The sequence below is a fragment of the Ovis canadensis genome, chromosome 12 (assembly GCF_042477335.2).
Source record: "Ovis canadensis isolate MfBH-ARS-UI-01 breed Bighorn chromosome 12, ARS-UI_OviCan_v2, whole genome shotgun sequence".
In the NCBI taxonomy this organism is placed as follows: Eukaryota; Metazoa; Chordata; class Mammalia; order Artiodactyla; family Bovidae; genus Ovis; species Ovis canadensis.
The window spans coordinates 53,004,254-53,021,625 of record NC_091256.1 but is presented as its reverse complement, the minus strand read 5'-3'; the positions used below and the strand labels follow the sequence as shown (position 1 = coordinate 53,021,625).

The 17,372-nt window shown below is 48.7% G+C and overlaps 1 protein-coding gene across 2 annotated transcripts in view; it reads right to left on the bottom strand.

Moving 5' to 3' along the window:
- The window catches only part of MTOR (mechanistic target of rapamycin kinase), a 125,504-nt gene that overhangs the window by 13,004 nt on the left and 95,128 nt on the right, over positions 1-17,372 (bottom strand). For both annotated transcript variants that reach the window (XM_069544736.1, XM_069544737.1), the window contains exons 35-46: positions 15,440-15,565; positions 15,216-15,347; positions 11,401-11,516; positions 10,380-10,497; positions 5,787-6,038; positions 5,016-5,116; positions 4,242-4,338; positions 2,370-2,468; positions 1,954-2,076; positions 1,561-1,743; positions 1,018-1,152; positions 623-797 (exon numbers count right to left, since the gene is read on the bottom strand). In XM_069544736.1, coding sequence (XP_069400837.1) covers positions 623-797; positions 1,018-1,152; positions 1,561-1,743; positions 1,954-2,076; positions 2,370-2,468; positions 4,242-4,338; positions 5,016-5,116; positions 5,787-6,038; positions 10,380-10,497; positions 11,401-11,516; positions 15,216-15,347; positions 15,440-15,565 — 1,657 coding nt within the window. The remainder of the gene's footprint in view (positions 1-622; positions 798-1,017; positions 1,153-1,560; positions 1,744-1,953; positions 2,077-2,369; positions 2,469-4,241; positions 4,339-5,015; positions 5,117-5,786; positions 6,039-10,379; positions 10,498-11,400; positions 11,517-15,215; positions 15,348-15,439; positions 15,566-17,372) is intronic.

Below are 17,372 nucleotides of genomic sequence, written 5' to 3'. Positions count from 1 at the left end.
TAGTTAGAAGCTGCTGAAAGCTGACCAACACGCATGTTAGTATTAGAAGAGACCAGCCTACAGAGACAACCACCCAGCATTCACCACCACTGGTGAATAATCACTGTTTAAGAAACATGAGTACTGTTAAAGGTGTGAGAGCTCCGAGTACCAGCAGAACACTCAGGCCTTCAAAACCACCCTCCTGGTGGCACGCCGCACTGTCAGAACTGCTGCTTCACTAAGTTCACTTTACAAAGCCTCCCCGCAGAGAGGATGTGAAGTATAAAGGACACTCCAGCCCAGGTGGCCTTCCTCAACATGGCCTGTCACCTGCTGTGCTGCATCCGCAGTCTCTTTCTTCCTGATCGGCCCCCTGACCGGCCCCTTGCCAAACCCACCTCCGTGCTGTAGGCCTGCACGGTTCCCTTCCACCTGCACTGGGGTAGGGCTGATAGGTCTCACCTAAGGAAGCACAACAGTAGGAATCAACTAGAAGTCCCAGCGAGGATGTCCTTCACTCGACTCTCAATACATGGGAGAAAGGTTAGTGGTGTGGACAGCAAGCAGTTGCGTCAGGAGGGGAGGGGTCCCCCGGGCTGGGAGGGAGACTCGAGTACCAAAAGTGCACAAGGGGCCTTACCCATAAGCGTCAGCTTCCGGGGCCTCTGCTTGGATGTGATGACTTGCAGAGACGGCGCAATGGACTGAATGCGAATGATGGGCTGGTTGGGGTCATAAGTTCCCGGCACAGCCAGTTCCAGATCCCGGCACATCAGAAGTTTAGGGGAGACGTACTGCAGCTCTAAGGATGTGAGCTGTGAATAGTTACCACAGGGTTTAGCTTTCTGCCTCTCAGGAGGAACTGAAATGCCGTTTACATATTTTTCAATGGATTGCTAGTAGCCATGCCTTGTCCCAAAGTCTGCAGGTAGAAGTGGAGCCAGGTGCTGAGGACTTAGTATCAGAATGTTCACAGGCAGCGGAACAGAAAGGACTATAATGACTGGTAACCCTGTTAGAGCCATGAGATCCTACCTGAGGCAGCTGCTTGGAGATTCGTCTGAATACATGGTAATAGAGGTCCCAGGCTTGGGTGAGGTCCTTGACGTTCCCTGATTTCATGTACTTCCTGCACCATTCCTGGGCCTCCATTAAATCTCGACCATATGCCTGAGAGGGGAAGCAGGAGAATGAATAAGGTGTCACTTGTGTTGACTAAGCCCAACTCTGAGTCCCCAGCAGGCAGCAGAACTGCTCGGGAGGGTATGCTGGCCGGACGGCACTGGCTGGGTTGCTCGGCAGCTTTCCAGTCCCGGAGCCCAACCCTCAGGATGGCTTCTCAGGTAAAGTGAGGTTGGAAGAAAGACGAGATGGCCTTGTGAGGTACCTCGTGGTTTTCTAGTTAAAGTTTTGGAAGGGTTCTTGTAACTTCATGACAATTCTATTTCTGGTGTTTTATATCCTGTGACCTCCCTCCATTAAAATACATTTTATTCAAGTCAGCAGAAAGGTTAGAGGGAAAGGAGTCTGCTAAAGACTTTGGGGTCCCGTCAGTTCATGTCTTTTTTTATCCCATACCTGGTTAAATGATGTTTCCTTCAGTGTCTGGGGTCCCCGCTCCATCATGGCGTGCAGGGGCTCCAGCACCTCGAACATGCCTTTCACGTTCCTCTCCCCAAAGTACAAGCGAGATGCCTCTTCCAGGCCTTCATGCCACATCTCGTGCCAGAGGATGGCCACTCGGATCAGCTCCTCACTCACCTGGATCAGAAAGGGGATGGAGGGACGTGCTAAGGGTGAGCTAAGCTCAGAAAGGCCCATCTCGGAGAAACAGGAGGAACTCCTTCCGGCAGAGGGAGTACACGGCCTCGCCCTGAGGAAGGAAGGCCGTCTCACTCGAGACCTCTGCTTGGTGGCTCGAGCGTCTCATTCGAGACCTCTGCTTGGTGGCTCGAGTCTGCCTGGACTCACCATCATGGCCTGCTGCACCAGGGTGTTGCTGTGTTCGCACATGTTCTTCAGGATTTTGTTAGCTGCATTGTGCCGGGCCGTGGTGGTGGACTTGGAGGCCACTGTCAGCGGGTAGATGAGGGCCTGAAGCAAGCACAGAAGGAGCGTTTGCAAATGTGTAAAAGGAGGATGACAAGAGTATGGTGCTGACACTCATCCAAGTCTACCAGGCAGGGGCTGTGTGGCCTTGGGCGGAATTTTTTCTTTCCCAGAAGACCCTGGGTCCCTGAGCCTGTCAGTTGGGCAGACGCTCCTGGGGGCAGGACAGGACTCTTGGCTCCCAGGGGCATTTGCGTCCCTAGAGCGGTTTAGGAAAGGTTGATGGCCAAATCAAAGGTCAGTGGTTAGACGGAAAAGTGCCCGGGGACTCCACGCACCTGGGGGTGGTACCGACCAATGTCTGTGAGAAGCTGGTGGATAAGACGTCCCACCAGGGGCCTCGGCGTATCAATTCTTGCAATGAGCTGAGGTATAACCTGATATTCAGAAAGACACAGTATGCAGCCTATGAGATGTGGAAACAACTCCAGTTATTCTTCTGAGCCATGAACAGCTCTTGCAACTGGTTTGATAGATACTGCTGGGCATGGAAATGGTTTATCCTTTTCAGTTCTCTAAAGGAATTGAAGAAAATGTGGAGTCTTGACCTTGGGGGTGGATCGCTGCTTCCTTACCATTGTATAGTGCGTGCTCCTCTCAACACTGCATGATTCTAAGAGAGACAACGAGCAAGACCTGACCCATCCTCACCAGTAACCCAGTGCCCTCACCTGAAATCCACCTGTCCCCCCCTGGAACTCAGTGCCCTCACCTGTAACCCAGTGCCCTCACCTGAAATCCACCTGTCCCCACTTGTAACCCAGTGCACTCACCTATAACCCAGTGCCCTCACCTGTAACCCAGTGTCCTCACCTATAACCTAGTGCCCTCACTTGAAATCCACCTGTCGCAACCTGTAACTCAGTGCTCTCACCTGTAACCCTGTGTCCTCACTTGTAACCTGGTGCCCTCACCTGTAACCCAATGCCCTCACCTGAAATCCACCTGCCCCCACCTGTAACCCAGTGCCCTCACCTGAAATCTACCTGTCCTCACCTGTAACCCAGTGCCCCACCTGTAACCCAGTGCCCTCACCTGTAACCCAGTGCTTTCACCTGTAACCCAGTGCCCTCACCTGTAACCCAGTATCCTCACCTATAACCCAGTGCCTTCACCTGAAATCCACCTGTCCTCACCTATAACCCAGTGCCCCACTTGTAACCCAGTGCCCTCACCTGCAACCCAGTGCCCTCACTTGTAACCCAGTGCTCTCACCTGTAACCCAGTGCCCTCACTTGTAACCCAGTGTCCTCACCTGAAATCTACCTATCCCCACCTGTAACCTAGTGTCCTCACCTATAACCCAGTGCCTTCACCTGAAATCCACCTGTCCTCGCCTATAACCCAGTGCCCCACTTGTAACCCAGTGCCCTCACCTGCAACCCAGTGCCCTCACTTGTAACCCAGTGTCCTCACCTGAAATCTACCTATCCCCACCTGTAACCTAGTGTCCTCACCTGAAATCCACCTGTCCTCACCTGTAACCCAGTGCCCTCACCTGTAACCCAGTGTCCTCACCTAAAATCCACCTGTCCTCACCTGTAACCCAGTGTTCTCACCTGTAACCCAGTGCCCTCACCTGTAACCCTGTGTCCTCAGCTGTAACCCAGTGCCCTCACCTGAAATCCACCTGTCCCCACCTGTAATCCAGTATCCTCACCTGAAATCCACCTGTCCCCACCTGTAATCCAGTGCTCTCACCTGTAACCCAGTGCTCTCACCTGAAATCCACCTGTCCCCACCTGTAACCTGGTGTCCTCACCTGAAATCCACCTGTCCTCACCTGTAACCCAGTGCCCTCACCTGTAACCCAGTGCTCTCACCTGAAATCCACCTGTCCCCACCTGTAACCCAGTGTCCTCACCTGAAATCCACCTGTCCCCCCCTGTAATCCAGTGCCCTCACCTGTAACCCAGTGCTCTCACCTGAAATCCACCTGTCCCCACCTGTAACCTGGTGTCCTCACCTGAAATCCACCTGTCCTCACCTGAAATCCACCTGTCCTCACCTGTAACCCAGTGCTCTCACCTGTAACTCAGTGCTCTCACCTGAAATCCACCTGTCCCCACCTGTACCCCAGTGTCCTCACCTGAAATCTACCTGCCCTCACCTGTAACCCAATGTCCTCACCTGTAACCCAGTGCCCTTACCTGTAACCAAGTGTCAATCTGGATTGCTTTCACCCCTTCCACTAAGGCTTCATTTACATCTGGCCAGTGACCATAATCAAACCATAAGGTGAGAACTCTGGAAAAGAAAAAGGAAAATCTTAGAAACTTTAATTTGCCAGGTTTTGCCTGTTTTCTCATCTTTGAGACTCTTGAAGAGAAGTGCTGGCGGGGTCCCAGAGCAGTGGCTCCAGTGTTCTTGGTCTTGGGAGCACTTAGGAGTGGGGTGGTGGTGGTGGCTGGCAGTGCCTGACTGGACACAGACCATCCCCAGGGAATGCCTTGCCACTCTAGACAACAGGGAGGGATCACCATGCCACCAGCTCATACATCTAAGAGATGAGTCCATGGATAAGCTTTGCATGTGTAGGAAGAGTTGCCTCTAACACAGCAGTAACTAGCAAACTTGGCACTTAGCTGGGAAACCCCCAGACACAGGAGGGCTGGACACTGACAGCCTCTGGACTGACCGGCCTGTGCTATTTGTTTGGGCCTCTCAGAGTCACCTCCGAAAGCTGAAGGGATTCTAGCAATATTCTGAGAAAGAGTTGGGTGGCTTCTTCCTACGGAACAGTTTACACACCGGAGTCCTCAGGCACTGCTCCTTCCTCTTTGCATATTTCACCCATATGAGTGAGGCCCAGTAACCTGTGACTCTGGGATGTACTCACGGGGGTGGGAGGGAAAGAGGACTTTACGGGTGACTCCTGTGACCTGCCCCCGACATGGCATGACCAGGACTTCCCTTCCTGATACCTGAGCGTGTCCTGGAGGTTGTTGCCTCGTGACAAGGAGATGGAACGGAAGAAGCCTTGGACAGCCGGGACAGTGTACATCAAGAGGGTTTTAGACAAATCCTGTTGGAATACACATATGTTAGTGACACTCCCACCTCAGCTTTCTCATCTGTAAAATGGGCAGAACAGCCCACTAAATAGCACATCTCCAAGAGTGGTTATGAAGATTAAATCAATTAATGCACAAAAAGCTTTTGGATCAGCACCTGACATGTAGCAAGCACCCAGTAACTACAATGGTGCCCTAACTGTTAATATCTTGGGCTAACAGTAGCTTCCTGGACAGGGTGGCAGAGGAGGTGGGACCAAGACCCTGAACATGCTGATCTCTGGGCTTATCAGCTGCCCCAGAGCTTGAACTGACTGCCCCAGGGGAAGTGGAAGGGGAGAGAAAAAAACAAGAGTGGATTCCGCTGGGCTCTGTGCTCAGAGTGGGTCCGCAGATGTGCAGGCCACCCCCACACAGGTGCGGAGAATGAGCTCAGCCACGTGGGAGGCATGACAAGGACCTCATTCTTCAGCATGGAGGCTACATCAGGTCCCCAAATGCAAATACACATACAGCAGCACCATCTAAACAATGCCGGATGGCAAGCCATGCTTTCTGGCTTCCTCTGGGGCTTCAGAGCAGAGCCTCAGGCTCCTGTAAGGCTAACCAGGGCTCCATCCTCAGGGTGCCTGGTGCCCGGGTCAGTCCGTGATAGTCAGGGGTGGGGTGGGGGGCAGGTACCTCAGTGACCTTCTTCTGCAGAGGAGACGGGGTAGGGCTGTTCTCGGTGCTCTCAGCCTCACTCTCGCTGTTGCTGCCCTCAGTGCTGGTGGCGGTGGCGGTGGCGGTGGCCGCTGTGGTGGCAGCAGTGGCCGCGTTAGTGATGTTGGCCCCACTGGCATGTCGCAGCTTCTTCTTCTCATCGCGGGCTTGGTTCTGATGTTTGTAGTGAAGCACAGCCTCAAAGTTCATCACTGCCCATGCATGCCAGGCCTGGGGGCGGGGTGAGAGGACAGACATGGAGGCTGTGACAAGAGCTGGGGCAGGAGGCTCGGGTATCAAGGGCCTTGAGGGGTGTGAGGCCCCAGCTGAGGCTAAGCAAGGGCTGCCCTTTCTTTTCAGTGGTCAGTAAAGCGAATCCTCACTTCACTGCAGCGGAACACTTGGGAATGGGGTATTTCACTAAGTCCAATGTGATTCATTCATTCTGCGGTGCATCTGTTTTATCAGGGACTTTGGTGGGTGACGTAGGATGAGGGGGCATGTGAAGAGGAGCACGCCATGGGCCTTGACTCAGGACCTGTTCATCTAGAGAAGAGGTCGCTCAAAGACCTGCAAATAGGTAGAATGGGACAGGGGCAACGAGAGAGAGACAACAGGAATGCCAGGTGCAGGGCTCGGAAGGCTTCATGAAGGAGGGATTTGGGGCAAGTCTTGAGCCACGCTAGATGGGTGGGGAGGGAATAGGAAGGCACAGCAAGGATATCCTTGTAAGAACAGAGGAGAAGATGCAGGTGGGCAAGCAGCATGGTTCACAGAAAACAGACATGTGCCTGAAGCTTAGGACACACCCAGGAGGGCAGGGAATTCCCAACAGAGCTTTTAAAGATGGGTTAAGTGGCTTCCCTGAAGGTCCGGTGGTTAAGAATCTGCCTGCCAATGCAAGGGACACGGGTTCGATCCCTGATCTGGGAAAATCCCACGTGCTGCAACTAAACCCGTGCACCACAACTACTGGGCCAGCACTCTAGAGCCAGGGATGTGCAACTACTGAAGCCAGTGCACCACAGGGCCCGTGCTCTGCAACAAGAGAAGCCACTGCAATGAGAAGCCTGTGCACCACAACTAGACTGTAGCCTCCATGTGCTGCAGTTAGAGAAAAACAAAAAAGACCTAGCATAGCCAAAAACAAATAAATAAGTACAGCTGTTTTTTTAAAAAGATAGGTTAAGGGAATTCCCTGGTGGTCCAGTGATTAGGACTTGGTGCTTTCACTGCTAGGGCCTGGGTTCAGTCCCTGATCAGGGAATGAAGATCCTACAAAGTGTGGCTCTGCCCACCACCCCCGCCCCCCCCCCCCCAGAAAAAGAGAGATGGGTTAAAAGCTGGATTTGAAAGATTCCTTTGGCAGCAGATACAAAACAGCTTATGGAGGAGAGCAGAAGTTCAGAGAGTGAAGGTAGAAGTCTTAACCAGGCAGAGGACAGTGGGAAAGGGGGCACACTAAGAGCACAGGCCAGCCGTGGAGGGTGACTCGCGGCCACTGCTTGTCCCTCACACCTGGCTGAGGGCCTGTCAGAGATCAGTGGTCAGTGACTGCCAGCCAGAAGAAGCCTTTGGTGCTAACTACTCACACCTCTGAGGGTTTGAGCTGTAGTAACGCTTTGAGATAGCACTGCCTGGTTTACAGGGCATGAGGCATACCGTAAATTTGCAGTGATAGCAAGACATTAAATAATCCACTCACAGTTGGAACTTTCTGGATAACTGGTAAATTTCTTTGAATCCCTTGCTAAAAACCTTGCTTTAACACAGAAGTGTCCATTTCCCCAGCTAAGCAGAGTAGATGAATCACTATCAACTTCTACTTGATGAATAAGAATCCTACAATGACCCAGGCTCAGCTTTCCCATGCCTTCGTTTAATCCACAAATACCTGTATATGTACAGTGAGCTGGAGGGGGTCACAACAAACAAGACAGAAAGAGTCCTGCAGGCACGTGGGATTAACATGAGTCACTGATGGGAGATGACAGCACAGAATCAATAGGCTCAGACTAAAGCCAGTTTGTTTTTTTTTCCTTTGTTTCTTTCAGAAAAGTTGAATGAAGGAAAGTAATCTGGTTAGGACACAGTTCTAATTAGTAAGGCTCTAGCTGGTCAAAGGTTCACTGGACATATTCTTCCGGTCTTGGACTGAAGCTGTCCTAGACAGAATAATTACTGCTTCTTTCACAAAATGGGCATTTTTCAGATCAGACTGATACACGCTTAAAGCACGGCAAGAATTTTACTGTAGCTGTTTCTGGGGCCTTCAGATGCAGGTTTTGACCCCAGAGGGATTCATTCCCAGAGTATCAGCAGGTTAAAGAGACACCGGAAAGGAGTGGATGACATCTGCCTCACAGGCAGTCTAACCTGGAGGCCCCTCAGAAAAGATACTAAAAAAACACGAGAAAGCATGCTCTCACCAGAGGTGTGTACTTCCAAGACTTATTCCTCTACCAGTCAAGCTTTTATACATTTTCTAGTTTTCTTTATTGTCTTGAAAATTTTCCTATGATATAACAGGATGTTAGAGCTTTCCAACAGAAACAGAAAGTTCAGTTCTTAGATGAGGAGCAGGCAGGGATGGAAATCATAAAGAAGCTGGGAAGGAACAGATGACCCAAGGGAAGATAAAGTTCCAGAGACTAACTGTGTGTCCAGATGGTCTAAGAAAACAAGCTGCTAAGAGTCTGTAAGACTGGAGAGGGTATGAAGAAAAGGGAACCTTTTGTGCTGCTGGTGGGAATGTAAATTGATAGAACCACTATGGAGAATAGTATGGAGGTTCCTTAAAAAATTTAATAGAACTACGATAAGAACTACCACAGGACCCAGTAATCCCACGACTGCGCATATACCCTGAGAAAATCATAATTCAGAAAGAGATATGTACCTCAATGTTCACTGTAGCAATATTTCTAATAGCCAAGACGTGGAAACAGTCTAAATGCCCATCAACAGACGAATGGATAAAGAGGACGTGGCACATATGCACATCACTACAATGTGTAATTATAGAGCTGCAAGCATAGGCTGGAGTCAGGGCTGCCGGGAGAGATATCAGTCACTGCAAACACGCAGAGGACACCACCCTTACGGCAGAAAGTGAAGAGGAGCTAAAAAGCCTCTTGATGAAAGTGAAAGAGGAGAGTGAAAAAGTTGGCTTCAAGCTCAACATTCAGAAAATGAAGATCACGGCATCTGGTCCCATCACTTCATGGGAAATAGATGGGGAAACAGTGGAAACAGTGTCAGACTTTATTTTTTGGGGCTCCAAAATTACTGCAGATGGTGACTGCAGCCATGAAATTAAAAGACGCTTACTCCTTGGAAGTTATGACCAACCTAGATAGCATATTGAAAAGCAGAGACATTACTTCGCCAACAAAGGTCCGTCTAGTCAAGGCTATGGTTTTTCCAGTGGTCATGTATGCATGTCAGAGTTGGACTGTGAAGAAAGCTGAGTGCTGAAGAATTGATGCTTTTGAACTGTGGTGTTGGAGAAGACTCTTGAGAGTCCCTTGGACTGCAAGGAGATCCAACCAGTCCATTCTGAAGGAGGTCAGCCCTGGGATTTCTTTGGAGGGAATGATGCTAAAGCTGAAACTCCAGTACTTTGGCCACCTCATGCGAAGAGTTGACTCATTGGAAAAAGACTCTGATGCTGGGAGGGATTGGGGGCAGGAGAAGGGGACGACAGAGGATGAGATGGCTGGATGGCATCACGGACTCAATGGACGTGAGTCTGAGTGAACTCCGGGAGTTGGTGATGGACAGGGAGGCCTGGCGTGCTGTGATTCATGGGGTCGCAAAGAGTCGGACACGACTGAGCGACTGAACTGAACTGAATGTGGTATATAGTAATATAGCAAATTACTCAGCTATAAAAAGGAACAACATGGGGTCATATGTAAACATGTGAATGGACCCACAGTCTGTCACACAGAGTGAAGTAAGTCAGAAAAACACATTGCATGTAACACATATATGTAGAATCTAGAAAAATGGTACAGATGAACCTATTTGCAGGGCAGGAAGAAAGAAGTAGAGAGTGGTCATGTGGGCTCAGGGGATTAGGGAAGGGTGGGACGAATTGGGAAATTAGGATTGACATACATATACTACCATGTGTAAAACAGATAGCTAGTGGGCAGGGAGCTCAGCTCAGTGCTCTGGGATGACCTGTAAGGGGAGGTGGGTGAGAGGAGGTCCAACAGGAAGGGGATATATGTATACACATAGCTGATTCACTTCAGTGTACACAGAAACTAACACAACACTGTAAAGCAACTATATTCCCATTAAAAAAGAACAAAAAGATGACAGCATCTCCACAGCCATGCACACACTCATGGTGTAATAAATCTTTTTCAGGTGAAAGAATCTCTCAATCTTTCTGTATCAGTCAGACCTCTGACTGACTTGCTCTTGGCACTCAAAGAATCAAACTCGTAGTCCCAGACCAGGCCACCGAGGCTCTGCGGTGAAGCATGAGCGCCCTGGGGCGCACTGGCCGGCGTCTGGAGGCAGCGGTGGGGAGCCCGGCTCACTCCCATCCCCGGTTACCTTGTACCAACTGCGGTCGTGCTCTGTGGCGGCGCTGTAGTACTGCAGGACTTTGGGGATCGTGCTCTCGTTGATGCCCTGTAGGTTTAGCTGCCACTCCCCGAGTTTCAGGAAACATCTGAAAACAGAGAAACCAACCCTGTGTTGCCCCCTCCTCAGAAGAGCCATGCTGAGGAGGACGACGTCCTGGGAGCACAGCGGCCTTCCTGGGGTGGACTCCCAGTCTACAGAGGCAGCACGACTGAACCACCTGGATTCTCAGCCACCTGGAGGAAAACTGACAGGTTTGGGGCACCAGTTTTTTAAGGGATGGTCTCTTCTTGCTCTCTTTCCATGCTAACATAAACCAGGTAACTGGCACACTGAAGTGTGAATGGACCTGGCTTCCCCAAATTCATTTCGGTGGGTGGCAGCTGCTGAGAGTAAGTTTTCTTATGGCTTTCTTTATGGCTTCTCCCCTGTTTTCTGGCCGTGCTGTGCTACATGCAGGGATCTTAGCTCCTTGACCAGGAATGGAACCCAAGGTCCCTGAAGTGGAAGCATGGAGTCTTGATCACCGGATTGCCAGCAGCGTCCTCCATTCTTTGTATGATGAAATTAACAGCTAACATTCACTGATATGTACTCTGTTCCAGGTACTGCTCCAAGTGCTCTCTTTCCACTAATCCTCACATCATCCTGTTCCACCCTAGGGAAAAGGAACTCTTACTATCCCCTTTTTAGATAATGAGGAAACTGAGGCACAGAGAGGTTAAGTAACTTATCTAAAGTCACACATCAAACCAGCAGCATTTGAAAGCTAGCAGTCTTAACTCTGAAGCTGGATACCAGGAGAAGAGCACACGGGTGCTCTTGGACTATTGGATCCTGGGAAAATAAGTGGCAGAGACTGTGGAGCACTGGAAAAGGTGAGAGAGATGCAAGCAACTGGCTGCTCTGGGAGCCTTGATCATGCCCATGGGGCAGAGGCTGATGATGGGGCGGGGCTGGGGTGTGACAGGCCTGGCCGTAGGGAGCTCACCGGGCCATGAGCTTGTGCAGCTCCTGCTTGTGCTGCTGGTCCTCGGTGGCAATGGCATGCTGGGCTTGCTGCTGCATGGTCTGAACAAAGTGCTGCATGTGCTGGAAGGCGTCAATCTGTAGGACAAAGGCACAGGGAGTCACTTGGCGTCTGGCCCAACTCCAGGGGAAAGGAACTGCTGTTCACCCTCTCCCAAAGAACACCCTAGAGCATGGGGGAGGACAGGGGGCCAGGGCATGATGCCAAGAGATGGCTGGACTTGTCAAGAGGATTCATATTTTTTCAACTCAAGGAGTAACTCTCCTTGGCCAACTGCAATTACTAGTTTAACAAGCCTTAGAAAAGTTAATTGCCCAACTTCCCCAAATAAAAATCCATATGAAGTAATCGGAAACCACTGCTTAATTCACTATCAATATATTGCCCTGGGGGAAGTCAGACTTCCTGGGAGTTGTTTCAGGCTAGTGAACCCTTAGTATTTGTTTAAGACACTGTGTACCTTGGACACTAGCACAGAAAAAATTACAGTGTAAAAAATCTAATAGATCTGGGGACAAACCACAGTGGAGAAGAATATAAAAAACAGTGTGCCTGGTATGTATACACACATGTCTAAATCGCTGCCATATAGCAGAAATTACACAACCTTGTAAATCAACTCTATTTCAATAAAATACATTAAAAAGATCTGACAGAACCCTCAGTACCCAAATAAGAACACAGAGATGGGGTGAGGCCCCTCATACATCCAAGTGGAGTGGGGAAGACACAAGCCAAGCATTTAGTTGAACAGGTTGGCTAAGAAGCAAAGGCTTCAGAGGGTCCTCAGGCAGTTCCATCTCTACATGATTTTATACAAAGCGAGCCCGAAGCATCTGGGTTAGTAACAGTGGAACTAGGGAAGAGTAGAGCCAGAGTCAGAGGTTTGGGAGTCAGTTACAAGCCACTTGTATAAACCTGCCATGTCCACACGTACCAGCATCATGATAAATGGAGTCCAAACTCTTCAAAGGGCTTCAAGGATGAAGATAGAACACACAGACATAAGAAGCACAAATGGGAAAAACAGTGGATTCCAATCCACCAACACAGAGAGGGGAAATGGCATGCAACAGAAAATGAAAGAGAATATGTGTTCTCTGCTACAGGAAAGGAGAGAAAAACCCAACACTTCAAATAAATAAGGTCAAAACGATCTCCTTATGAATTATATAAGGTTTCCTTTCTTTTTTGAAAGTGGAAACATGTTAGTAATGATAGTTCTGAAGGAAAATGAAATTCCCTTGCTTGGGGGGCAGAACCAACCTCAGATACTTTTAATATATAAAGAATTAAGTAATTAATTGGCATCAAGAGACAGAGGGCTTCACCCAGAGAATAATGACGTGTCAACGACTTACCAGGGAACTAATCCACACGTGAGGACAGTGCAGACACACACATGTTCTAACACTTAACAAGATACCTGTCTCCCTCACATCTGCCTTTAGTTTCATTCCTCACCACTGGCTTGAAAACTGAACTATACTAGCCTCCCACACCTGGGAAATGGTAAGTATTCTTCTAGTTTTTCTTCTATGGAAACTATACTGACTAGACTTAAATCTGATTAGGAAGAGAAAAGAGAATTGACCTCTCATGACAAAGGTGGAGGATAACTGGGGCTTCCCTGGTGGCTCAGCTGGTAAAGAATCTGCCTACAATGCAAAAGACGTGGGTTTGATCCCTGGTCTGGAAAGATCCCACATGCTGTGAGCAACTAAGCCCACACACGAGAACTACTAGGCCTGTGCTCCATAGCCTGGGAGGTGCAACTACTGAGTCTCCACACCACAGCTACTGAAGCCTGCGAGTCCTAGAACCTGTGCTCTGCAATATGAGAAACACTGCAAAGAGAAGCCCACACAATAAAGAGTGGCCCCTACACGCCGAAACTAGAAAAAACCCTGTGTGGGAACAAAGACCCAGAACAGCCATAAATAAGTAAATTATTATAAAAGAACAAAAAACCTCCTTCTTTTCTCCATCTCCAGGAAATGAGGAGGGGGGAAAATGATTCTTTCTTTCTTACAGATAGATAAACTCACTTGGAGGATGGGGCTTCTCTTAGGCTGAGTGTGAGCTGGGCAGACTCTTCTGGCTCTTGACTGCCTGGGGGCATGTGGGCAAGAGCTAGGTTCTTGGCTTAGTGAAGTTTCCCAGAAGGAACCAGACTGTCTCTAGATTATGTGAATTGTCTCTTCTAGAAGAACACTGGCCATACGCCTACTGCCTGATGTCTTCCTGCTTTTCCCCATGTCTACCTGACTGAGGCAAGGCAGAGAGTCCAGTCCTTACAGAGGAAGAACGTAATGCTCAGAGAAGTAAAATGACTTGTTCAACAGCACAGTTAGTATTAATAGTCAGTCTTCCTGGAGTAGCTCCTGAACTCTTATGAAGATGTGGCATCTCTAGCTCCAGGCTTGAAGTTCAAGCACCTAATTTTAAATTGATTTCTAAATTTTTAATCCATGTGGTTTTGTGGTCTGCCTCCAGAATGTGGGCTCCTAAGAAAAGGCCATAATCTGTGAAGTTGGGCTGTAGTCCTACGTTGAAAGAAGCCACTCTGTGGTTGAGATATTAGCCAAGATATTCCTTATGCCTGCCTTCGGCAAGACATTCAAAGACTTGGAGGCTACACATAGGAAGGAAACCAGACTACATTCAGATCCAGCCACCTTCTGTTTTTCTCATTTGCCTGGACGAAGAGCAGGCTTTGAATCACAAATGCTCTGGCCTGGGAGGCACACTAAACAGAGACTAAATAAACACGTCCTCCCAAACAACAACAACAGAGAAAAACCTTAAACTGCACATTTGGAGAAGGACACTTGGGCCATTACTTTTGAAGTATGCCCCAATCAAAGACCGAGGACCTAGGTGCATGGCTGTGGTTCCCACCCTGGGTGGCATTCAGAGTCACAGAACCCAGTACCCACAAAAGAGGTCAACTCCCAGCCACAGCCCAAGGATCTCCCAAGTGGGCCGTTAGCCCAGACTTGACTGCTCCTCTCTCCCGTCTCCCACAGCCATGGCTTCAGTGGCTGCTCTGCGTTCCTTCCTCACCTCAGGGATACTGTGGGCACAAAAGGGGGAAGACAGCTGGGACTCCCTTCTCTGTTTCCTTAGGAGGACGGTGAGGAGCCAAAGCAGGTGCTGACGGTGCCTCCAGGACCTACTTTGGGTTAATTACCACCATCAGCCAGGTAGATTGTTTTTAAAAATAAAATAGAAAAAATACCACCAGAAGTCACATCTATTTCCCAAGGCCCTGTCTGTAAATAAAGTCAGAGGAATACCACACTGGCTTCAAGATGACTTTCCCCACTGTTTCTAGCATTACACCCTGGGTGTTGCTGCTTGTGAATCCAAACTGATGAGTGGAGAGGAGACAAGAAGTCTGAAAAACCAAGTTGGTCTTACGAAAGCTTCAGTCTGTGTTTTCATAAACACACTGCTTTTTTGGGTACTTCTCTTAGGGAAAAAGACAAAACAAAACACAACCCAGAAACTGTGCTTTTTCTGTTGCAGCATATTCTAGCTGCTCACAAAAAAAAAACTGAATACATGCATTGGTTTGACCCATGAGTATACGTGCATCTCCCCGAATGTGATTCACTTTTTGAAATCTGGCCCAAATAGCCTCCCCACGGAAGCGAACTCCCTGACATGGCGGTTTGGACACTGTCTCCTTTCTGGGCTGGAGGAGGCAGTGAGAAGCAGATTAGGCGAGCGTTCTATAGAAACATGGTCTGCTGCTGCAGTCGGGTACAGACCTTGCGGGCGCTCTTCCACATATTTTTCATGTAGGCGTAGGTCACGTGGGGGTGAACTGTTGGCAGAGGATGGTCAAGTTGCCGAGATGGATCAACTCCCAGGAGTAGCACTAAGGTTTTGTGAGCAAGCGCCTTCAAGACAAGTGGTCAGGTTAGACACAGGGCTGGACCAGGAGCAGTGTTCCCTCCTCAGCCCCCACCTGACAGAGGGGCAGGACACTCACCAGCCTGCCACTCTTGCCACACAGGCTTGCGTACTTGAGCCAAGTTCTCATGTCCTCATGAGGGCTGACGACGAGTGACCGCACCATGAGGATTTTCTGCCAGTCCTCCACAATACGCTGGCAGCCCTGGAATGTTCACAAGTGAGGATTAGATATGTGCTCTGCTACATCACCCCCTCATGGGCAACAGTGAAACCCACCCCGAAACAAAAAAAGAGATTCATTCTTATAATCTCATATTTTTCAAGAAAAGGGTACTGTGAGTGAACACCTCTTAGGAACTTTTCAAAATTCAAGAAGCTACAGAGCAAGGCCTCTGGAGCCTGAATCGCGGTCCATCCACTTACTACTTATCGTGACTCTTGGGTAAGTTACTTAACCTCTCTGTGACTGATCTGTAAAATGGGGTAAGAACCGTACCAACTTCATGGGGCTATGGTGAAGTTTAAGTGAACTAAATTATTTAGATTTCTTTTCTGGATTGTAAATAATGTATTTTTAACTTTTTTTTGCCTCAGTCTCTCTGGTTGAAGATGACTATTGTTGACAAAAATTAAAGATGTATCATTCAAAATTTTAAAAACTACTTAAGTGTAAAAAAAAAGTTTAAATAATTAACGTTTCAACTGATGTTATTTGAAAGTTGGTGGCATTTATATTCCAAAAATTATTAGAGCCTAAACCTGCACTCAGATCTTGGCCTTGTCTTTCCTCTTCATTTCTTTTTTTTAAAATATCTCAGATCAAAAACCATACACAGAAGGGAAAAGACCTCATTCATTCACACGTATAAATTCCTTTGAATTAAAAACAGTGAACTAATCACTATCAAAAGGGCCAAGTTAATTTTATATTAAAAGACTGTTGAGAACACAGTGAGCCTCTCCTCCTCTATCTTCCCGCAGAAATCAGACGCAGAGATGAACACACAGGAGGACGGGTTTCTGGGATCTATCAATTCATCAGAGAATTCCATGAAACCAAACAAGCTGTCTTCCATGGAGACAGGTCTAAAAGTCTAGCAACAATGGTTGAAGGCTTTAAAATAACTTCACAAATAATTTTTATTTATTTATTTCTGGCTGTGCTGGGTCTTCGTTGCTGTGGAGGCTTTTCTCTAGCTGCAGTGAGCAGGGGCTACTCTTCATTGCAGCGGCTTCTCTTGCTGTGGAGCATGGGCTCTGGGGCAAGCAGGCCTTAGCAGTTGTGACACGGGGACTCCACAGTTGTGGTTCCCAGGTGAACAGCTGCAGCGAATGGGCTTAATTGCTCCACAGCATGTGGGATCTTCCCAGACCAGGGATTGAACCTGTCTCCTGCACTAGCAGGCAGATTCTTTACCACTGAGCCACCAGGGAAGTCCAGCTGCAGGCTTTTAAACATGACAGGACACAGTCTGAGTCTGAATAAAGAAGAGAAGGCAAGAACAGAACCCCATGCAAGTAAGGCTGACCTCTCATACTGTCCCATGGGAGCTACCAGCTGGGGAGTTCAGCTGAATGGATCACAAAACGGCAGTCTTCCAGCCTAAGCAGTTAGTTGAGTGTTCGGACAGCAAGCCATCCATAAGAGCCAAATTCCTACCACAAAGTTAACACTGTATTTTTAGCCTTTGGACCATCATCTTTCATCCCGTTAACAACAATGATTTGGAAAGTTAGAAAAACAGAACAAAGTACACTGAGTGACTGTTCTGGTGACTTCTCATCTGCCAGCTTCTCCCACATGCTGAAATCCCTTGGCTCTGGAAAGCAAAAAGTGTCTTGTGTCTCCAGGTAGGAAGGTCATGAAGGCCTAAGATGATGATGGTATTATGGACACAGTAAAGTCAAACATGGGTCTTCCCTCTCCGAGACTCATCTAGTCCACCCCCTTCTAAGTGTCTGGCTGGCCAAAGTCCCACTGAAACCCTTCACCCCATTACAGGCACTTA